The sequence below is a fragment of the Pinus tabuliformis genome, chromosome 5_1 (genome assembly GCF_031772625.1).
Source record: "Pinus tabuliformis cultivar Carrire ecotype Pingquan chromosome 5_1, CPIR1, whole genome shotgun sequence".
In the NCBI taxonomy this organism is placed as follows: domain Eukaryota; kingdom Viridiplantae; phylum Streptophyta; class Pinopsida; order Pinales; family Pinaceae; genus Pinus; species Pinus tabuliformis.
The window spans coordinates 906,443,122-906,467,761 of record NC_142305.1 but is presented as its reverse complement, the minus strand read 5'-3'; the positions used below and the strand labels follow the sequence as shown (position 1 = coordinate 906,467,761).

Here is a 24,640-nt window from a genome sequence, read left to right as displayed (position 1 = left end):
TTATATGTAAACTAAAATAAATTCACACACACACACTCTCACACACACACATATTCACACATATATATACTAATGCACATATATAAAAAAACATAAGTTCATAAGTAAACTTATATAATTCAATAGGTATATTTATATACAACAACCTACATGCAAACAAACATAGGAACATGTTTGGATGTCTTTGCAAAAACCAGTAGGCACATGTACACTCCGAGATCTAACATTGTGAAGTGCAACATTTAAAATTGCATTAGTGTGCTCAATAAGGGATAGGTGATCATGAGAATATTTCATGAGCTTTTTCAAGTGATGGATTGATTTCTTGATGCTTGTACTTTTCTTTTGGAAATGACATAAGCCATTGACATTCTGGGTTTTAATCATGGATGCATCAACAAGGTTTGTTTACGACTGACCTCGCTTGGTATTTGTGTCTTTGTCTTGATCACCCTTCTTGTTGTTCTTACAAGCATGATGATTTGCACTTGAATTAATAGTTTTATTAGTTTGAGAAATCACCTATGCTTCCTTAGTTGTTGGTCTTGACATCTCTAGTTTTTTCAGCCATAATTTTTCTTGGCTAAGTAATTTTGTGTTACAACAAAGCCAATGGTTTTGAGTCGTTGCTGAGTGCAACTCGTGCTTCTAAAACACTAGGGCTAGCATTGAGTCGACTAATAAATGGTGGTTTGTATGGGTTTTTATGACTTTTGGGGAGAATACTCGAGTGTGGAGTCAATGTCCACGAGAGCGGATTCGTCAGCAACATGACGCTGGAATTTGGACAGGGAGTCCAAAACCAAGAGTGCGAACCCCCCAGTGACATTAGCGGGGGGGGGGGGGGTTCACAATTCAACGAGAAGCATCAGATCAAAGGGGCTACATATAGCCGTTTGATGGGATGAGTGGAACCATGGTTGGAATCAAGATAGTGGACCCTTGTGAGCCAAGGAGAAGGGGTCCACATTCAAATTGGAACCATCTATTGTATGGACTTTCTACTACTATTACAAATGAACTTTCTACTACTATCAATCATGTGGTAGGTGTGGCGGATCATAATATATTATATTGTATTAAATACAAACTGTTATAATATGTGCTATACATAATGCAAAGGCTAAGAGTTGTAAGCTCACACAAAATAGAGATATATATAAAACTGAACTATGTATATATTTTAAAAATGATATATATTGCTTTAATATAGAGTTGACCCATGTTAAAACAAACATAATAAATGAAAATTTTAATTATTAATTATATATATATATATATATATAATGGAAAGGAGATATAATAAAAAAATGAAAAACAAACCTTACCTTCCCTAGAAACCTTAAACATGAAACTTGAAGTGAAATTAGGCTAGAACAACTCAAAAGGATTAAAAAGGCGTGAGCTAAAACCAAATTGTGACATAAATTAACCCGCCCATTAAATCATCCATTGTCAACCCTTCTAAAGATGGTTTCATTAATTTATGAAATTAATTACAAAATTGTGATGGACATTAAATCGTCCATTAAATTATCCATGGTCAACCCTTCCAAATTAATTAATTTATGCAATTAAAAACACATTGAAAACCAATCCAATTTAACACAATTAGTAAAATTAATATAAAGAAAGAAAATTGCGCCACTGCAAGCAGGACATGTGTGGCGGATGACGAACTTTATCCCCCGCGGGGAAGGACTGACCGCCTTATCATTAAACGTTGAAGTCTTCCTGCTTCCTCAATGGCCGTCTACAAAATCCCTGGTCTCAAATTCAAGCAGAGACAGAACGGGAGAGTCGCATGGCATCGATTCCCAAGACTGCACATAACACCGGCACCAACATTTGTCACAATTTTAACAGAAACTACTTTCATACAAATTTAAATAGAGTGGCCCTACAACAGATCAGTAGGCGAAGCCGAAGATGCCAACCGCGGCCTGTAAAATGCACGATGATGAGTATAATTCCGGCCGAGATGGCCTCACAAGTCCAAGGACAGATGTTAGCATTGGCGGGCGATGACCAGTCGGTGTTGCCAGTGATGAGAGTAATTTTTGATTTTGTGGCCGATTTGCCTGACAATGAACGGTGGGCTTTTCTGTCGACTGCTATTGGGGCTTGGATTTACCTGACCGCTCGGCCCGGTGTGCTCATAGGCGCCATAGACGCCTATATCTTCGCCCCCGTGCAGTTAATAGTGGACTCTATTCTTAAGCGCAGGAGTTTGAAGAGGACGGATTTCGTTGTTGGGGACCGGATCGGAGAAGGGTCATTCGGTGTAGTGTATGCAGGGGCCATACTTCCATCAAATGTCAATTCCAGTTCTGCGGACAACCAGGTGGGCCGAAGGGCAAAGCGTTTGGAGGAGTATGAAGGATTTCAGAATTTCCAGAAAGTCGTTTTGAAGAAGGTATCATTCGATTCCCTTCGTGATATAATCCATGATCTATTAGTTATGGAGAGATCAAAAAAAACTTAGAAGCTAAGCAGTGACCAGGATTTAAAAAACTCAGAAGCTCAATGCTCAATGCTTTATTTGATTACTGGTACACAGATGCTTTATTTTGATTACTGGTACACAGAGATATCCACTATTGGCAATTTGGGATTTTTTCCCACCTATGTTAGGAGGTCGAATCGCAAACGGGACGTGATGCGCAAAATTAATGTCTTCTGCCCAAAAATGTGGGTGCCAAAAAGTGCCTTTTTATCTGCAGTCTAAAAGCTTTATGAATTAACTTTTTTTCACACTTTTTCTGCATCTCATTATAATCTCATTATATACTGCATTTTTACTTGAAATTTAATAAGAAACCGACAAAATTGCAAATATCAAATGTTAATATTTTACAATTTGATTCGATTAAGGATATTTGAACCGCTGAATAAATTTCTATATAAAAAACAACGATCTTATTCCATTCAAAATTACAATTTCAAAATCACTATTTAGACAAAAATCCGATTCTAGTGATTCTTTAACCTTAAACCAAATTCTAGTGATTCTTTAACCTTTTTTCCACTAAATTCTAGTGATTTTTTAACCTTTTTTCCACTAAATTTTTAGTGATTTTTGACCTTTTCTCTACCTCAAGGCATTAGCTTTGTTTTAATAGAACTAATAAATTTTTGTTACATAGTAACCAATGTATGTGTATGTTGACAAGTATGTTTGGTGAGTGTCAAATGTATAATATTGATGACACATAAAAATTAGCAGTGCATGTCACTAGTGTAGAATCTAGTGGTCATCGTATGCATACACTGACAAGTAGCACTGCACCGGTGAATGCCATGTGTATAACATCGGCCTCACACATGGAGACTGGCTGCACATGTCAGTAGTGTTATTGCCATGTGCTGTATTATTTATACTTAAATTAAAGTACCACGTGTCATGACATTGATATCACATGTGAAATCTAGTTGTACAGGTCATTAGCGTTGTTGCCACATGTGTCACAATGCGGCAAACAGTATCCATGTTTAAATTTTACACAGGTTTTTACTGAGCGGCCGCAATACTTATTATTAACTTCCTATTCTGTTTTTAGAATAAGGGATTTTTCTATTTTTTTTAATACTAGAGAAATTGGCAACTGGGCTATACTACAGAAATTGACAACTGGACCAGGCTTGCAATCTTATCGCTATCGCTATCACTATAACCCCTTAGCTCACTATAACCCCTTAGCTGTAACCCCCTGCCACATAAATGGCATATGGGTTGGTCAGTCCGAGGGATTGAAACGAGTCTTTTTTCACTCTCATAACTTTACATAGCACAGGCTTGCCAAGTAGGCTACCCATGAGGGATCAAGTTTCTTACACCTTGATTCGCTGCAAGTATTTGATTTGTGATTTGGCTGAAAACCTTGATTTACTACAAGTACTTGATTTATGGTTTGGTTAAAAATTTAAGATAGAATTTTTGGAGATTCTTTTAGAATTGCTAAGATAGGATAGATATCTTGTCTTTCTATTATTGTGAAATTCTTGACCCTATATTAGGTCATTACTTTCAAAGCTTACTGTTAATTTCCAAATTGGCTATGTTGGCAGTGGGCACAAGAGTTTATTTCTTAGCCTAAAATGTTTCTCCAATAATTTTTTTTTCACTATTGTGAATAGTGCAATCTTGTTTGTTAATTTTCTTCCCTGTTGTAAATAGTGCAATCTTAATGGTTACAATGTTACTGGACGTTCATGGCATCTCCAACCTCAGCCTGCCACCTTTTGTGTGTACCAAAAGGAAGCTTGCCTGTAGTTCAAGGGAATTCTGTGGATGTCAAAAAGGAAGCTTGTGGATTGTAGCTAACACGCACGTATAGTTTGTGCCTCAACAAAGTGTTGGTTCACTTTTGGATGCAGAAGTTTGCATATGTGAAAGTTCAACGAATGGGCTGTTGAGCAAACACAGAAAGCAGAATGTGAAGAGTACGTGAGTAGTTCAAAAGTTTATGCCGTTGTCCCATTGAATTCCAATGGTTCCACAACCGCTGTTAATGTATAAATATGTTTTCTACTTATAGTGTACACTAATGAAATTTACGTTAAAGCTGTGTAAGATTTTTCTTTCTAGGAATCATTCCAGTCTTAGCATATGTTTGATTTTTTTTGGAAGACAGAAGTTCAAACATGTTACAACAAAATCTAGAATCGACAAAATTTTGAAGTTCCAAGTATCAAGGTGTTAAATTTGTATAACTTAGGAAATATACTCATTGTCACCTCAGTAGCTCTTCCGCTCTCTTTAGGTTGTCTCTTCTCCAATACAATGGGATATCTCTAAGTAGGATTGCTAAGGCTATGGAGTGGAGGCTCTAGGTGATGTATGAAAAAAAAGCCCTAACAAATCATATAGGGAAAAATGGAAACGGCAAAATGATATTATACTTACGTTTTTTTATAATATCTCCCCCTACTCCTTGTTAAAATCTCTATTCTAGCAACCTAAGTAAATTAATTCCTTAGGATTTCTTTATTGAAAAATTATTTTAGATTGATTTCTTCAGCTCATAGAATAAAATATACTTGCCGGAAATTTAACTGGAAATAAAAAAATCAGCCGAAGCTTTTTTTCTTTTGTATGTGTGGTTCATAGATAATGGAGATCAGTGGCCGCTACATCCATGGAAACTATTCGGGCAGATCCACCCTGATCACTTCCCGCCGGTTCAATAGCAGAGCCTAACCCCAAGAGCCTCGAGGAGAATTGAACCCGTGACCTCCCATTAACAAGGTGCTTTAACCATGGGAACTCGACCAATTAAGCTAACCCTTGAGGCTAAATCAGTGGAAGCTATAACAAAACAATCATTAAAATACACAAAAAATTTCCCTTCAAATGTCAACTTTTCATTAAAATTACTCCAAGGTTACAAGGACATCCAAATAGAGAAAATATGAAATATCCCACTAAGAGAACAAGAAAAAATTTACAACAAAACTCGGTTGTACTGGTGCACCATACAACTTGTATGACCTTGCCAAAACCTACTGTAAAATCCCTTCTGTTGCTGTTGAAAGCCGTCCTAGAAATTTGTGCAACCATCCTTCTCTTTTGTTAGGTTGTATGGCCTCCTAAAGTTACCTCTGCACATATTGTGTATGGACCCTTCAATTTCTAAGACCTGGGTTCATCTCCTTTTGCTGCTGACATTGTTTCCTATTTTCTCCTTTGGACTTGAACACTAAGTAAAAATCATTATCACTCTCTCACTTGTGTTTTTCTAACACTCTCTCTGTATCACATCTCTATGTATTTTCCTTTCACTTTGTCTTTCTTTTATAAAATTGAGTTGATGACCAAGTCATCATAACCCAAATCTCTCAGTGAGATTGACTATTGAGATTAAATCTCAATCGACGATGGAGATTACATTTAAATCACTATTGTAAATACTTTACATTTTATTAGACATTAATCAACTCACTAATAAAGGACTTTTCACTTTAATAACGAACTCTAATTAAAGTGAATTGCAAAATAGAAAGGACCCTTTTTGGACGCTTTCCACACGTTCGACATTAGATCTATGCTCATCTTCATCTGAAGGTTGACTTGTGGAATTGGAACATGCCAATCTAGACCCAACCTTTAGAGCTTCTTGCTTCTCATCCTTTTGTCAATGGCAAGGTCTCATGTGACTTCTTGGATGCAAGGTCCTCCTTGAATTTCTCATCCTAGCTCACCATATGCCTTTGTTGTGTTGGAATGAAAACCCTGTAATCCTCTAAAGTTTCGTTGTATCCCACAAACATGCCCTTTATGCTAGAGGGATCCATCTTGGTCCTCTTCTCTTGGTACATGTGTATACATTGGACAACCAAAGATACATAAGTGGCTCACCTCTGGCTTCACACCATTGAAATCTTCCTCTGGTGTCATGTCCTCCAGGGTCCTGTGAGGACTCTTGTTCTAGATGTAGACTATCATATTGCATGCCTCTGCCCAAAGGAACATGGGCAAATCTTACTCATAGATCATGGCCTTAATAACTCCTATAATTGATCTATTCTTTCTCTTTGCAACTCCATTCTGCCGTGGTTTGTAAGATACTATTAGCTTCCTCTTAATTCCTGCCTCCTTGTAGAATTCCTTGAAGTCATTAAAGGTATACTCACCCACATTTCTGACTTTAGGACCTTGATCTTCTTCTGTGTCTTGTTCTCCACAAGAGTCTTGAACTCTTAAAAGAGACTAAAGACCTCATCCTTGGTCTTCATGAAGTAAATCCATGTCTTCCTAGAGAAGTCATCAATGAAATGCATGTAATACATGCTTGCCTATGTTGATTCTACTAATATCGATCCACATACATTTGAATGTACCATGTCCAAAGTCTCCTTGGATTCAGATTCACTGGCATGCTTTCCAAGCATGCACCCTACCATGCAGCTAAATATTGAAATTTGGAAGACTAGTGACAATCCCTTAAAATCGGCAATGCTTGATAATGTAAGTGCTCCATCATCCTGTGCCACAACACAGGTTGTCACTGCTATGAACCAATGCTTGAATAGGCTCACCCCGTAACTTGTACACATTTCCCTCTCTAATCCCAATGACTTGAGCTATTTTAGGGCTAGATCCTTTCGATCTGATAAGTGCTTTCTCTTTCTAGAACCCCACGACAAAATCCTTGTCTTCCATGACAAAGACTGAAAGTAGGTTCTTCTTAAGCCTTGGAACATACAACATGTCCTTCACTTACAACAAGCTACTTGACTTGAGCTAAAATGAAATTGTCCAAACTCCTTCTATTGCATACTTGGCATCATTACCAAGCTCCACATGTACTTTTGATTCCTGCTCCATTAGATTGGTAAACAATGCCGATGCTAATGTCATTTGGTGAGATGCACCATTGTCCATGTACCATGCAATCCTAGAAACTGTGCTGGTAGAAAGGCAAGGAACAAATGAGAAATCCTTTTCTAATTTTGCAGCAAACTCACTCATATGAGTTTTTGCTGAGGCTGCTACATCTTTCTATTGCGACTTCCCTCCACCCTTATTCCTTGTTGAAAATGTGGCGAGCAAGGTCTTATAGCTTATGCCTTAGCCAGTGAAGACCTTGAATTGTCCTCATGAGTTAGACTTCATTGATGGTGAGTTTATTTCCAATTTATGGGAATAATCATCAAGAGTTCATGCATAGTTTTGGAGGATTAGTTATGTGGAGCCTTCTTTAGTTTGACTACAGGATTAAGTGGCAATTACGAGTTCAGATAGAACGAGTTGGGACTTCAGTTATTGATTGAAAGAAGGACAAGTTATGACTCCAATGATGATTGGAGAGAGAACCAGTTCGACTCAGTTAACTTGTCAATCACAACTCGAGTTCTAAATTTGTACTTGCCTAATTTAGCATGGATCGAATCTATAAAAGAAAGACAAAGGCACAAGATTAGACAATTGTTTTGTGCACGAGGTTGTGAGACAAAGCAATCTCATGAGATTGTGAGAGAGAGCCTTGATTGTGGAGCACAAGAATTGTGTCCTAAAGAATAGAAGCACAAGTGCGCTAGAATTTAGTGGCATTAATTGTGTGCAGGTGTGTGGTGCTGGGGTCCTAAATAATAAGAGTTGAAGCGCGCATAGAAATAAGGAGGCCCAGGTGCGCTAAGAAATAGGGCCAAAAGTGCACTAGAGAATAGGAGATTAGCACAAGGATTAAGGAGGCTTAAGTGCGCAAGGAGGGAGGAGCAGGATCGAGCAATAGATTAGTGAGTTTGCATAGCAAGTCAAGGAGGCAGTAGAGGAAGAATTGTGTGCAAGAACCGAGATCAAGTTGTGATCAAGGAAGCCAAGATCAATTGTGTAAGCTAAGAGTTGTGTGGGAAGCAAAACACTTTCTCAAGAGAGACAAATTGCTTTGTAATAGATTCAATTGCTCCAAGACAATCAATAAAATAGCCATGTCAAGCAAGCAGGTTTTCCTTGTTGGGTTTCCTGAGAAAAATAAGTGTGTCAGTTTGTGTGATGTGTTTTTATCTTTGTTATTTTTATTCCGCTGCTTATAAGTTGTTAAGGGGCTTTGTATTTTGGTGAAAGTTAACTAGTTTTAGTTTTCAGTTATTCATCCAAGTAGTTGTAGAGTTTCATGGAAATTTAACATTCCTCTCTGGACACCATGATGCATAGTGACCGTGCTTGTGACATACAAAACACTTGATTTTACTCAAGTCTTTCTTCTTCTCCGGCTGTGAGGCTGACCCCTCACTTTTTCCTTTACCGAAACTCTTTCCCTTGCCCTTCCTTGTTTGATTGACAAGGGCCAGGTTCGAGTCTCTTCTTAGACACAATCGTCCTGAAGCCTCTCAAAAGTGGGAAGGTTCTCCCATGCATAGATACACTTGACAAATGGTTTCCAAGGCTTTGAGAATCCATTTAGTGCCATATTTATCAATTCTGCATCGATCACCTTCTCCCCAACTGCTGCAAGATGATCACGAATCTAAGTCATATTGGTGATGTAACTGATAATTGAATTTGATCTGGACATTTACGTAGATCTGAGCTTATCCCTTAATACCATCTTCCTGTTTATGTTCTTGATTGGGTAAACACTTACTAGGGCGTCAAACATCTTCGTGGCTGTCTTCCTCTTGGACAAATGAGGAATCAGATGATCCCTCACTTCATCCAAGGTTACCCACATGGCCCTGATCTCCTTCTTATGAGCTGCCAATTTCTGTGGATTTTTCATTGAAGGAAAAACTTTGTCAAAAATCTCCCAAATATTAATTTCCTTCAAAGGCAAATTAACTCTTGCTTTCCAGGTACCATCTTCCTGTTTATGTTCTTGCTTGGGTAGAGACTTACTAGGGTGTTAAACATCATCTTGGCTGTCTTCCTCTTGGACAAATGAGGAATCAGATGATCTTTCACTTCATCCAAGGTTACCCACATGGCCCTGATCTCCTTCTTATGAGCTGCCAATTGCTGTGGATTTTTCATTGAAGGAACTACTTTGTCAAAAATCTCCCAAAGATTATTTTCCTTCAAAGGTAAATTAACTCTTGCTTTCCATGGAAGGAAGTTTGAAGCTCTGTCCAATCTGTCTTCAAACCTGAGACTAGTTGCTGCCATCTTCTAGATCTAAATAAAATTGCCCCTCAAATGTGCTTAGTCCTTCAAGCAACCAGTGAAATATAACTATTGGTCCCCAGATCTACTAGATTTTCCTGTTGTATACCCAAATCTACAATAGATCTATCTGCTGGTCACTTAGATCTGCCTGCTGTAAACCTAGATTTGCTCTAGATTTGTCTGTTGGTCACTCAGACTATTGGTTTTGCATATTGTATATCCATATCTACACTAGATCTGTCTATTGATCATTCAGATTTGCAATATATTCCTACTGCAAATCCCGATCTACACTAAATCTATCTGCTGGTCACTCAGATCTGCAAGATTTGCTTGCTGTATACCCTGATCTGCATTAGATCTATCTGTTGGTCACTCAGATTTGCGAGATCTGCTTGTTGCATACCCATATCTGCACAACATTTGTCTATTGAAAACTCAGATCTACAACTGTAGACTTCAGATCTGGTGTAGTAACCTTAAGATTTGTCGTTGCCAGCTTCAGATGTGCTGTAACTACTTGGAAATCGACTTCTCTCAAAAATTAGGCTCTGATACCATGTTAAAATCTCTATTCCAGCAATCTAGGTAAATTAATTCCTTATGATTTCCTTACTGAAAAATTAATTTAGATTGAATTCTTTAGCTCATAGAATAAAATACACTTGCTGAAAATTTAATTGGAAATAAAAAATTAGTGGAACCTACGGGAAATCAATCTCCAAAATACACACATAAATTTTTTCCCTTCAAATATCAGCTTTTCATTAAAAATACTCCAAGCTTACAAGGGCTCCCATATTGGAAAAAAGCCCACTGAGGAAACAAGAAAAAATTACAGCAAAACATGGTTGTTTTTTTTGCACCATACAGTGTGTACATCCCTGTCAAAACCTACTGTAAAAACCCTCTTGCTGCCACTGAAATTTATGCAGCCACCCTTCTCTTTTGCTGGGTTGGATGGTCTCTTAAAGTTGTCTCTGCACCTGCTATGTACAATCCCTTCAATTTTTGAGAGCTAGGTTAATCTCCCTTTGTTGCTCACACTGTTTCCTCTTTTCTCCTTTAGACTTGCACACTGAGCGAAAATCCTTTCAGTCTCACTTGTGTTTTTCTAACACTTTTTGATCACACCATGTCTTTTCTTTTCACTTTTTCTTTCTTTTATAACATTGAGTTGATGACCAAGTCTCCATAACCCTAATCTCTCAATGAAATTGATGCTTGAGATTCAATTCCAATTGGTGGTGGAAATTACATTTAAATCATTAAAGCACTTCACCTTTTATTAGACATTAATCAAGTCACTAATAAAAAAAACTCTCAGACTTTAATAATTACCTTCAATTAAAGTAAATTACAAAATAGAAAGTACCTTTTTTAGAAGACTTCCACACATATGACACTACACTGACACTACACTGTGTGGAAGTTCTTGTCAGATGCTACAAACATCAACACCCCATCTCCACCTTCCCACTCCACAATCCTGCCCGAGCCTAGTCTTTAAGAAAGGCATCACTATCAAATTTCCAACGGTTTGTGCGCCCTGATGTATGCCCCTTCCTTTGAATCCCTTGGGAACTAGACCCGAAGAAGCATCTGACATGTAGGGACAAGTAGACGAGAAAGCAGTTGAATAGAGGAACGATAGACAAATGAGAAACTGAAAGTTAAGCTAATGGGAATGAAGGGAAAGGAAGAAGAGGGAACAAGGAAAGGGATGATATGGGATTTGTGCCTATCAACCTATTTGTTGATGAATTCATGAAATATCACACGAATGGAGAAACTAATGTGTCACAATCAACTACTATGGATAACGATATGGTAGAAAGGGCTAGTTTGCTACATTCAACCTTTGGGATGAAAGAACTTATTAATACATTCATTATTTGGGTGTGCACTTAAGGTAAAAGTAATACATTCATCATTTGGGTGTGTACTTAAGGTAAAAGGAACTAATTTGATGCAATTCAACTTTAAGTGTTTGCTGGAGATGAATGCATGAAAACTTAATCTTTGAGAGCTAGAGGTGCTACTCATCAAAGAAATTTGAATGTTCTGTTGTATTAGGTTGAATTATAGTTCCATTTCAACAACTAGTTGATTAGATGAAGGAAATAAAACAGAATTATAAAAGCAAAGGAAAGCAAGAGGGGGGTTCTCCTCGCATGGTTTTACTCCTAAATAAAAATGATGTCATTAATAGGCCTTCAAATTAAATTGATAGGAAGAGGTTTGCTACACTTGATAACCAACAAAGTTAAAGATCATATACATAACCATATAGCTAAGTAGATCAATACTTCACTTCTTCATTAGTCTTCAAGAATTTGATATACAAGGGAGCTCCACATCAATCATCTCCAAGTTCTACAATATCCTATTGCTTCTCTTTTTCACAATCCTCCAATTGCAAATTGCAAATGAAACGGAGAGAAATTTCTCTGAAATTCATCTCTCTTACAATAAAATACAATATTTGTTAACTAACTCCATGACAATTCAAACAATAATAAAATAATGGAGTAGTTAAGTAACATCCTTTAAAATAGCACAAGAAGGTGGGATGATCATGTCTACTGCCCCATCAAATGGTACAAGAATGTTTCAATGGTGCAACCCCCAAGATGGATACATGCAAATGTAATAAATATTCTTGACATGGGAGAGTACTCCATAACCACCATCCCAAAATAACAAGTGGTCCATGAGATGCATGGGCAAGTGTGCAAGATGCCGACTAGTTGGAGCACTCTACAAGAAATGTTTGGTCATGCCTCCAACAACTTTATTAAAGTAGAAAGGTTCCCCATGGGCTCTTTCTCCAATGAGCAACCACCTCAATAAATAAATAAATAATCCCCGAGGTAGATACAACTCCTCAAGGCTTGTGTAAGGAAGAAGTCAACCACAATAAATTAATTAATCTCCAACCAACTCCACATGAGTAAATCATAGAGCAACCAACCCTATGGAATGAATGTGCAATATGTAGTAGCCAAACTCCAAAACAGTAAGTGGGAGGGAGATAAGGGCAAATTAGGGTTTTGACAATGCCAAAACTCCATGAAATAAATAAATGTACACCTCCAAGAGTAGCAAGAAGTGCCTTCACAAGTTTGCGCTCCAAGGATGCACTCAAATATAGTAAGATGACCAAGTAAATGCATGTAATGTGCCACCTAGCCCCTTCAAGTATGAAAAAGGAAGCTAGTGAAGTAAGGTGCCTAAGCTATTAACCTTAATCTAGATAAATTAGAGTAAGTTAACCATTTTACAGTTAAATCAACTTCAACATGTGTGCACAAAGGTTAATGGTCAAATATAACCATAACGCCCTTGCAATCATGCACCAATAGATAAAATCACCATGAACATGTGTACCAAAGAGGGGTGCACTTTAATAAATTGTTATACCATGTCAATAAAAGATGTCATTGGATATACTCTTGGTGTTATAAGGCCGCCACGAGGGTTGATACCGATTCACCATGGTAAAAATAAATAAAAATAAAAATAAATAAAAAGGATGTTTTCCCTAGAAAAACCCCATCATGATAACAACAAAACATAAAGCCCAACCTAAGGTGCACCAACAGCAAGGAATTATTACATCAAAAATAATCATCCAACCTTAGGAAAAGGATTAGATCACGATCAAATCATATGTTGTACCCTCCCTATATCTCAAAACTTAGGAAATAACACATCCATGGTGGTGCTAACATCATTAAACACATTCCCCCCTAGATGATGTTTAGAAAATGTTACATGATAAGGTTAAATCACCTAGGAAAATTCTATGAGGGCAACATGAAACATCCCACCATAGCAATGCCATAAGAGGTGGCATAAGGAAGTGCTTACCCATCCAATCATCAAGTATGTTCCCCATCACACGTCAAACACATGAGAATCATGTAGAAAATTCCATTCTAGTGACAACGACATCATACACCAAGTCACCAAGTCACCAAGTCACTAGGGAATGTCAACAACATTGTTATGAAACATCTACCTTCTACAACCACCATAATCTAACCCATTTGGGGGCTTGAACAATTATCCATATCCAAGATAAATACCAAAACGACATAATGAGATGGTATGCTCCACATCCATCAAAATTGCAACCAAAGGGTGATCAATAAGGCAAGTACATGTTGGAAGACCACCAAGCAACAGGCACAATCATTCAACCAAGGAGAAGTGAGACTCCCTCAACCAAAGACCTCTATCACTTGGTATGATGCCATGAAGATGGATCCCTTCAAGTTCGTAGCATCAGGAAGCATTTGTAATAATATCTTATATATGAACATCAAATCTTTTAGAACTAGGGCTATAACTGGCAAAGGGTCAAATTAGGATTGGATTAGAATTGAGACTAGAACTAGCCAACAATGTAATTAGGATTGGATTGGAATTGAGACTAGAACTAGTACTGGATTGGGATTGGCTAAAAAATTGGGTTAAGAATTGGTCAACTAAAAGATACATGATATGTGCAAATTTTAGTAAAAGGAATATATATTTAGATATTCGTTTAAATCAATGTCCATCGAAACCATTAGATGATGAGACACCAAATACACAAAGCATGCTCATGTATATAACCTGAATGAGTGAATATTGCAAAATGGCACCGAGTGCAATGCATATTTGAAACAAAATACATAAAAGTCAAGGTTCTTAATGGTCTCGATTGTGCGTTATGTTGACTTGAGTGGTAAATGGTCTTGTATAGAATGATGATATCATTTTAGCCTTCAAAAGTTTGGAATGTTGGTGGAGGTTGCTTCAAGGGTGTATCAATGATATCCTAGTCATTGTCACCTAGTTCCATAACATATCAATGCAATTTCCATAGTTTTACCCCTAGAAAATTATCTATTATGAGCATGCCATTACTTTTGCCCAAGTGAAATCCACTTCACATATACATTATCATCACTTTCCACCATTTTTCCTAGGTGATTTATGTATCACAACACATCTTAACATTTCACTTAAATAAAAATCACTTACATACCCATGTGCCACTTTACTCCATCTCCTAGAAGGCGCATGGTATCTTTTGTCTATAATTACCTAAGTTTTAAGTCATATTAACCCTTAAAATTTCATATTTCCACTTTTTCCAGTGTGAACACATGCCGAATTGGTTTAGGATATTTAATTAAAATTTAAATTCCTTAACTTAGGTTGGCTGTCTAATATTAACCTACTAGTACTTTATTTTTTCTAATCCTTTATTGAGGTTTTTTTCCCGAAGTTTGACTTTTTAATTGGTCATTAGGAGTTGTAACTTAAAGTCCATGTGGTACACATGAGACTGGGCACTCCCCTATTTGACACATATTGAAGTGATACACTGGGCTCCTATTTAAAAGGTACTTTGATCATTTTGCAATTGGATGCTTATACTTGCTTGTTTTAGGCATTTAGTATGGATAAAGGCATGATCTGGAAGATTGAATGATCTTGACTGTAAATCTGTTCTCTCACCTTACTAGGGGGGTTAATCTTTAGCCCTAGTCTAGTGGAACATCCCTTAAGGCCTTAGGGTTATATGAGAGGCACTACTTGGAAAACCTAGATTGAAATAGCATGTTCATTTTCCCCTACACCATACTTGACAATTTCCATCTCACATTACAAAACCCTATATACCATCTCCATCCTTCGAGTCTAACTTGTCATTGGTTCGCTATGATATGGCACCCTCTCATCCACATCCTTGAGTAGGGTTGAAAAACATTGCCTTGAAGGTTGATGCAACTAAAAGAATGGAAAAGCATATCATGGCCACAACAAAAGAAAAATAAGAAAATCAAAATGCAAAAGATGGTTGGGACATAAGTTAGCGCATGGGAAAACACCTAGCATGAGCTCTACCGTCATTAGCCATTGCCTGATTCTTGAGCATTTGATGCCCACTTCATCAAAAGGAACCCTTGCATGTCCCAACCCTGATGAGCGATTAATTATCTCAAGGGGTAAAATTGAATGTTACATTATAAAGAGTAAGCTTTAAGCCTTGAGCTATGCACCCATAATAAACCATTTTAATAGATAAGTAAAAGGCACACTAGAGGGATGGAAAAAGCAGGTCGAGCAGGGTAACTCATGCATCCACGATTGCTACCTCCATTACATCTATACACTTAGGATGTGGATCCCCATTAGCTGGTCCCCTTGACCATGAAGTCTTTTCCTCTTCGTTGCCACTCATTCACACTAACACCTATTTATTGAAGGGTTAACCTTGGAAATGCCACTTGCCCTTGCGGGTTGGAAGCACCTAATAAGGTTGACCATTAGCCTCCTCTATCAAGATAGGGAATACCTTTACAGGACTTGGTCTAGTTAGATATCGGAAGGTGATCCAAGTTTGAAGTATTAATATGCCCTCAACATGCAAGTTTGATCCACTTAGATGCTTATATGGTCTTAGGCCCTGATGAATGGTTGCTTTCATTGGAGTTTAAGTTGGTTTTTGTCAGGTGGTCCAAAACAACCTAGGCCTTGAGGGCATCCTCTCTAGAGGTATCTAGACCTTTCAGATAGGTTGATGACTTAGCAGAGACAATGTTATCAGAACCAAACTTGTGATCAAACCAGAAAACCCTTTGAACCAGGAACCAGTTGGGTCTGGACTCGAACTGGTAAAAAAATATGACCAAAAAACCGGTTGACTAAAACCACAAAATATTCAAATTTGAAATAAAAACATATATATTCATGTGCATCTTTATGAATCCAAACCATTTATGCACAAATAAGAAAAAGTTCTCATTTATATAGCATGTAAGGGTGCACATAACCAAAATAACATTGAGTGCAATCCATCTTTGAATAAAAAATACATCAACAAACAAGCTTTGGATGGCCTTTAGCATATAAAAAAAAACATGTTACAACAAATACCTACATATCATCAAAACCATTGCATATATTGGGCTCTTCGTCATCAATAACACCCTCTAAGCATTAAAATAAGATGGAAAAAACGTAGCATGTCAAGTCAAGATTTTGTTTGAGTGATGGATACATTTTTAATAGGGTCATGATAGAGGAGTTCGACATCCAATGCCACTAACATCAAGGTACATAGAGGGCTTGGTGCGCTTGATTAAATACTAGCTCCATACACTCGTACATGAAAAAATACAATGGAAATGTTGCAATCCCCCCAATCTTGAAACCTTGAAAAGCTATCAAGTCTGCTAGATTTTGAGTGAGATCTAAAATTCTACTTTCTCCATATGAAATCTAATGAGGTTAGAACCACTCTCAAAAATCTTGAATCATTTCATGGTAATGTTAAAAGTTTAAGTAAAAGGATGACAATGAAAGATAAAGGAGCATGTCACTTTTACTTGAATTGCATAGCAACACTGGGGCCATAGGCTTGAATATTACACTGCCCCACTCAAAAATTCTTGTTTTTTATTTTTATTTTTATTTTTTAAATTATGTTTGGAACGTCTTTGGGCAAATTGTATGGAATCAACCAGTTCAGTGAAAAAAGGTTGGTTCAGTACCTAATTGGTCATTTTCAATGCCAAACTTCGAACCAAATTGATTTGACGCTTAAACCAATTGGACTAGCCGGTTCTACTAGTTCCAGTCCGGTTCCGATAAAACTGCATCAAAGCATTAGGCATTATGATGTCTTGAGTAGATGATGCATGTCCCTGAGCACCCTAAGGAACCAGGATGTTGATATTCTTTGACCCAGCATAAAGGTTTCTTTATGATTGCACCACTAGACCCAACATGCTCTAGGCTGGCCTTGACACTCCCTGATGGGCAAGCCATGATTCAGAGCCAAGATGGATGGTCTTCCATGAGATGACTAGGGAGGGCTTGTTGCGCTTGATAGAGCCCTAATGTTGGAGAGAGGAGGCATTGCGTTGACCATTGGAGACCCATGAAGATGACGTGGTGACACCCCAGTTGGATTTGGGACCCTTGGGTTTTGAGGTTGACTTTGAGGAACACTCCTCAAATGATGGATGATCATGACATGGACACATTTTCATCCTTCATCTCGCCATGACATCATCATTTAGAGGCTTACGACTCACACGTGTGGGTCTTTTGTGGCACAACTTTACATTGAGCTAGTGGTTGGCTTGTAATCCAAGGATTATTTTATGTTTGCTCATTGTCAAAATGGTTTAGGGGCTTCTTAGGCTAAAATTAGGTGAGGTAGACCTCATATAAATAAAAGGTCACTTCACATCTCATTTCATCATCACTTGTGGACTATTTGGGCCTCCTTAGAGATTTTGGCCTAACTCTTGTAGCCTATTACTCTTGTGGAGATGTGATCTTTGTGGATATTTTTGCTATTTGAGACTTGCCCTTGTTGTGGAGACATCACTTTGGGATAATGAAGGATTGTTCATGGATATCTTGTGAGTATTTTTGTTGAATATCTTTGAATGGTTATTGCATGCAATATATTTTCTAGGGTTTTCTATGTTCTTGTTCAATTGCATATCTTTATATGAAATTTTGGTGAAATATTGTATGCTTTAATTAGAGAATCTTGGACATCCCTTGAGGACCTCCTAGAGAGCTTTTCTCTTGATTTTATCCCCTCATAAAGTGATAGCTAGGGTTTTGAAAGTGGAAAACTAGGGTTTTCCCCCCTTATTCCCTTCTAGGGTTTGATATCTCCATTGTAATTTTTCCCTTAGAGTAGGCACTGGATTCCACATAAATGGTAAAAAAATCAAAAACTTTAAAAAATCTCTTCCTTTTCTTCTCTTCCTAAAATTTCGGACCCCGAAATTTTCAGCCCTTCAAGACAAGTCATTAGGTTTGGGGTTTCAAGCAGACTTTAACTAGGGCTTGGATGTTCAACTAATTTGAATTCGTTTCACCTTGCTGAGCTTTAAACATCAAAATCTAGCGATTTGCATGGTTGAAATTGCTTCCTTAAAGCTGACTTCATCGACCCTATACAATTTTAATGCTAGAAAAGCCCTAATTCTGCATCAAGGCTTCAACTTAGGGTCACTTGAAGGTTTGTGGCTCCTATTGTTTATTATATCATAATAACAAGCGCTTTCTCTCTTTTTGTATGCCTAGTTGTGCTACCTAGGAGTCATACATCGAAACCCTACATTACAAGTTCTTTATAGGCTACTTCTAAGGTACACTATTCCTTGCCTAGTGAAATTGAGCCTTGTCCTTAGCCTGAGTATCTTGGATAAGCCTATTCATACTCCTTTATAGGTTCTTTTGGGGGTACGCTTCTCCTTATTACATAGAATTGAGCCTTGTTCTTAGTCAGAGTACCCTGTTTGAACCTATTCAATTGTCATTTTTGAACCCTTGACCAAAAAGATCCTTTAGGTGACTTATACTGGGAAGCCTCTTGTGTAGTGAAATTCTAGTAAAGAGAAGGAGGTGGATTGCTGAGGTGACAGTGGCATCCACCTCATCGTTGTCTCTTGGTTTGACTCTCATCTTGTGAGGCCTCTCACAAGACTTGCAAGACTTTGAGGCAACAATCCTTCTCCATTAGCATGAGTTTTGAGAAGTTAGTTGAGCCTTAAGTTGAATAGGGATGACTAATACTCATGTGCCCTAGGGTTTTGACCTTCAATCTCATCCATCCACTTCATCCACTCATGCACACATCCCTAGGTGGTGCACTCCGCTAAGAGAATATATCCACTTCCCATGTAAACTTGTTCATGCCTTGCACACATATGAAATGACTAGTAATGGTTTGACTTGGTCAAAGGTTGTCTATATGCACACATTTTGATATCTCATGGATTTGATGAAGACCCATTTGCACAAGTGTCAAGGGAATCCCTTTAAGGGTGAGAATTTCAAGGTTGACTTGGTCAAAGTGGGCACAAATTCATATTCTTCTAGGGCAAATTCATGCACGATGAAGGTTTAAATGTGATCACAAAGTCTAATTCTTAGTCAAAGGGCTTCTAGAAAGAGCACTCAAGCATTACACTTGGCATTACATTTCTAGAAGAACACCCTCATAAATGAAACTTTACATATGGAAAACCACTCATTTTCTTGGAATTTCGCCCTCCTAAATAATATTATTGTTTGAAGGTGGTTATTTCTAGGAAAACATTTTCATCATGGAGTTTTACACTTGGCATTCATGCACATCTATTGGAAATTCACCCTACCTATTTGACCAAGTCTTTTATCACTATTTTAACACACGAAGAGGACAAATAGCATCTAGATTTTACCTTTTTATGAAGACAAGGATGGAAGAGGGAGACATGTGGCACTACAATCATCTAGAACATTGTATTCAAGCATTTTTCTATGGGCTTTTGACCTAATTTGCCCACTTAGGTAGTTGTAAATATTTTTAATATTTTCCTTGGATAGTCTCATGAGGAAAATAATATTTTATTGTAAGGGAGAGTTAAGTTAAAACTTATATAAAGGTTTGCTCTCTCTATTTTTCACTTGGGAATTTTTGGTGTAAATAAAAGAATCTCAAGGCTATTGGAGTATTTTTGCCTTTATTTGTTCAAGTAATAGAGTGATGTATAGTTAATTTCTTATGTGTGGCTTTTAGTTCTATGTGCTACAATTGGGAATTTGTTTGTAGGGTGTATGGATGACAAAGGCAAATCAAGGGCCATAGAGAAGCACATGTGCTACAATGGAAAGGGCTAGGGTAATGGTTTCCTCCCTCTTATCTCCCTTTTGTATCCTTTACCTTCAAGATGAAAACATTACACATTCTATATCACTAGATTAGGTGTGTTTGTAGATAGTCTTTGGTAGGGGCCACCTTTGCAATTTGCTTTGAGTAGTGGATCTTTTATAGGACCCTCTCCACCATCACATTTGTAGATTAAACAACCAAGTTAGGTGTGTAGTTGTGCATATCAAGTGATTGCTTACTACCTCTACCAGCACATTTGTAGATTAAACGACTAAGTTAGGTGTGTAGTTGTGCAAATCAAGCGATTGCTTACTACCTCTTAATTCCTTTAGAACCATTCTCTAGGATTACTCACATGTTTCCATTTCCCAACCAATTGAAGGCACTAGTCTCCCTTTTGTCCACCACTCCCTAACTATCTAAATCCATTTTTCCATTTTGTTTATGATACTAAGTTTTCTCATGCCCCCACTACATACACATAAAACTTAGTAACCCATAGGGAAACCCCCCTTGGTTAAGATTCCATTTACCTTAGCTTGAAATGTGGAGGTGAGTTGATGAGGTGACCATGGCCAACATGGTAGTTCCACCCAAGCTAATACCCTATCTTTGGAACTTTAATTTAAAGGTGATAATTTATGTGGTAACAGTCCCCTAGAGTCCAAAAAACATTATGTTGCAACAAATAATCACATCTTAAAAAGTTGTAGTGCTTGGCCTCTTATGACAGAACATCCTGAATAAGGCTAGCATTTGATCTCTAACCTCATTAAAGAGAGAAGGGCATCATGAAACATTCCCACAAATGGCAGATAAGTGTTTTTCCTCTTTCATTTCCTTCTTTCAATATTTCCAATATATTTTCCATCAACCTCATCATAGTGGGGCTCCATGTAGGGTCTTTTACATTCTTGGAGGCCATGATAATGTCTCAAAGAGTGAAATCAAATCTGAAAAATGGAAACCTGTCATCATTTATTTGTTTAAGCAAATTGACAATTTTATGAAAAAAATAATGGGGTTTAAAATATTCTGGTGTGACCTTTGAATGGGCACAATAATCTGGTCTCAAATCTTCTTCAAGCTTGTAGATAATAGGTAGACTTCTTCAAGCTAGACTGCTGATGTAGATGCTAAATCCACTAAAAGCAACTCACAAACAGTGCCAACTCAGCTCTAAGATCATTCTGAATCAACTCTACCACAGCTCCGCAATCTCCAAACGCTCATAAATGATCTATGAGAAACGTGCGACAAACAGAGGAGCACATTTATGTTATGATGGATTAGGTGTTGGGATGGATGGGCACCATCTTTTTTCCCTTTTTTCCTTTATTTTCTATTTTTTCGTTAAGTGGGATCAAATTCATCGATGGCTGGTTCAAATAGGGACCGGCTGAAGCAGACCCCAGTTCAGGCTGGATTTGATGTTAACCAATTCAGGCTGACTGGTTCTGGTCTGGTCTGGCAGGTTTTGATAACGTTGGTTGACATATAACGTCATGAATTGTCATGTCATATGCAGGGATGCCAACTACGCATGTTCATAAGAATCCCAATAGATTTCACATATGAAAATGTCCACAAGAACGTTATTGAGCGGAGAGGCTCATTTTACAGCTTAGTACGAGAGATGTGTAGGCATGTCTGTGTTCAACTTGGAGTTGACATGTCCTAATATTTTTTTTTTAATCTAAATAAAAAAATCATTAAATATAATAAAAAACAACAATGAATATACTTGTTTGGTTTGTTTAATTAAAATATAACATCAATAATCTCATTCTCAATCTCCATACTAAGGAGATGTGGTAAAAAATTAAACTATTTCACTCAACCATAAATAAAATATTTCAATGTGCATATGAAACAACATAATCTTATATCAACTTTATAAAGAAATAAAGTAGTTAAAAAAAAAAAAACTAGAAATTGGAAAAAAATATTTTTAATAGTTAAAACATTTTAAATAGTCTCACTATTTTATGCCCAAGTAAATTTTAATTTATTTATATATTAAAACACTTAACATAAACAATGAAAAATTATAAGTGCTATATATATATATATTCAGAGGATCTAATTTGTCTAGGTGCAAACACTTTATTCAAATTTTGCACTCTAAATATAGTTTTCACCTCAAGAAATTTGATTCTCTCTGCTCTTGCTAGGTCTCTGATTAAAATGTATAGACTATACTGATATATTAATCTCAATAATTTTACACAATTTTATTTTTAGGGTGTCCGCATATAAGGATGTCATTAATAAGAATATATGAATGCCGACGAGGTCTATTCATAGGGAGGTCCACATATAAATACAAAGAACTGATCATAGAAGGTTTGCAGCCTGGTGCAAAAAGTTAATATTTACCCAAAGATAATCAAACAATGTGGTGGAGATCCTAGGCCTATGTTTGAGTGTAATTATGGAAGTTTAATGGCTGAAAACACGGTGAATTTTCCATCCATTATGATGAGATGTAGATGTACTTGAAGTTTGAAAAGGAACAACGAAGTTGTTTTTAATGCGATTTTTTGGAGATTTTGCTGACGGAATCTGGCGGAAAAAATTGAGATTAAATCTTGATTTGTATTATTTAAAATGGTTTTTTAACTGCATATTTGGATTCAGCACCCTGAAAAATCTCTGGGACGCTTTGATTGTGCAAAAATTAGCTATCAAACTTGCGATTTCAATAAATTGCGGCCGGATTTTGACCAGAAAAATCCACCAAAAAAACTTCCAAAAAATCTCTTTAAAGACAACTCCAGAAACAACAATTCATCAACATAATTCATCAACATAATGGGTTTGCAGCCCGGTGTGAACAAACCAAGGCTGTTGGAAGCAGGGCCAGGAGTGAAGCTCGATGAGAAAGCAGGAAGCGGGAGTACTAAGCCCCAATTTCCAAAAGCCTGCAGGGGTGTTTTTTAATATACTATATAAATTGAAAGCCTATGTTTCATGTTTTTATGATATCATTAAAATTTTAGCCAATATATGACATTAATCATCTAGTAATCATAATTCATAATTTATAGCATTTTTATCAAATGATCAAGCATATCATTAATCTTCAAATTTCAAATTTTAATAGGTAACAATTGTTATCGACAAACTATACCATCAACAATGAATTAAATAAAACATGAATTAAATAAGGCATTGTGATCAAAGAGAGTTGTAATATGCAATCAGCAGTTTAAACTTCAACTGGCCTATATTTTTTTTTTAAATTTTATGTTAGAGAATCTAGATTCTAATTTTGAGTGCAACCATGGAATTTCAATGGCCGAAAACATTGTGTGGTTTTCACATGGATTATGGTGAGATGTACTTAAGTTTGGAAAGGAATAACAATTGGTTACCATAAAAGGTTTGCAGTCCAGCGCAAACGAATCAAGGCTGTTGGGAGATTGGGTGAGAGCGAACTAAGGGAGCAAAGCGAGAAGTGGGAGCACTAAACGCCAATTTCCAAAAGACTCCAGGAATATTTTTATATAATATACATTTTAATATGTGTTATTTTAATATATGTTGATGTATATATGTAAAAAAAATTGTAGAATGTTGAATAAAAAATATGAAAATATAGATTTTTGTAATAGATTAATGATATTTTCAAAATTTAGAAATAGTTTTTTTGGATTAATTACACTAGTGATTTTTGGATTAATCACACTAGTGATTTTTGGTCTAAGTGTTCAACCAATCAATGTAGTTCATCATCAAGATATAGATGGAGAATCTGATCTATCTAGTGAATAAATTATATAAAGATACAAAAAAAAGGTGTAAGAACTCCAATAGAAAAAAGTTAAAACCCTTAAAATACCAAAAAAGAATGTTAAAGAGAGTCAAAATTAATCTTCATCAAATAAATAAACCCTAAAACAGTTTATAACGTATAGATATATATTAAATATTTATTAATATTAATAAATACTATATATATTAATTATTAAAAATTAAAAAATATAATTATAAATGATCGTTAAGATCAAATATCAAAGCAATAAAAATATAATATACATTTTAATATTTATTAAACTATTAATATAGTAAATATAATATATTAGCTTAATACCCATCAAATAATAAAATAAAAATATTCAGCTAATTATGATAAAAAATAAAAAAACTTTGTTATTTATATATATCCAACTTATAGCACTGTCATCAAATGATTAACAAATAAAGTTCGTCATCGATAAAAATGTAATACATAAACATAATAAACTAAAATATAACATCATGACTAAAAAGTTATAATATGTGGTCAATAGTTCATATTTCAACTAGCAGATAATGTTTACAAAATAGACCATAATAAAGGCATAATT

The 24,640-nt window shown here is 36.4% G+C and overlaps 1 protein-coding gene across 2 annotated transcripts in view; it reads left to right on the top strand.

The window, feature by feature from the left end:
• The first annotated feature begins 1,697 nt into the window (after nt 1–1,697).
• STN8 (Protein kinase superfamily protein) overlaps nt 1,698–24,640 on the top strand; it is a 28,417-nt gene continuing 5,474 nt past the window's right edge. The window contains exon 1 of one of the 2 annotated variants that reach the window (XM_089433127.1): nt 1,698–2,416. In XM_089433127.1, coding sequence (XP_089289253.1) covers nt 1,805–2,416 — 612 coding nt within the window. In that variant the 5' untranslated portion in view covers nt 1,698–1,804. The remainder of the gene's footprint in view (nt 2,417–24,640) is intronic. The other variant, XM_089433126.1, reaches the window with a different exon arrangement.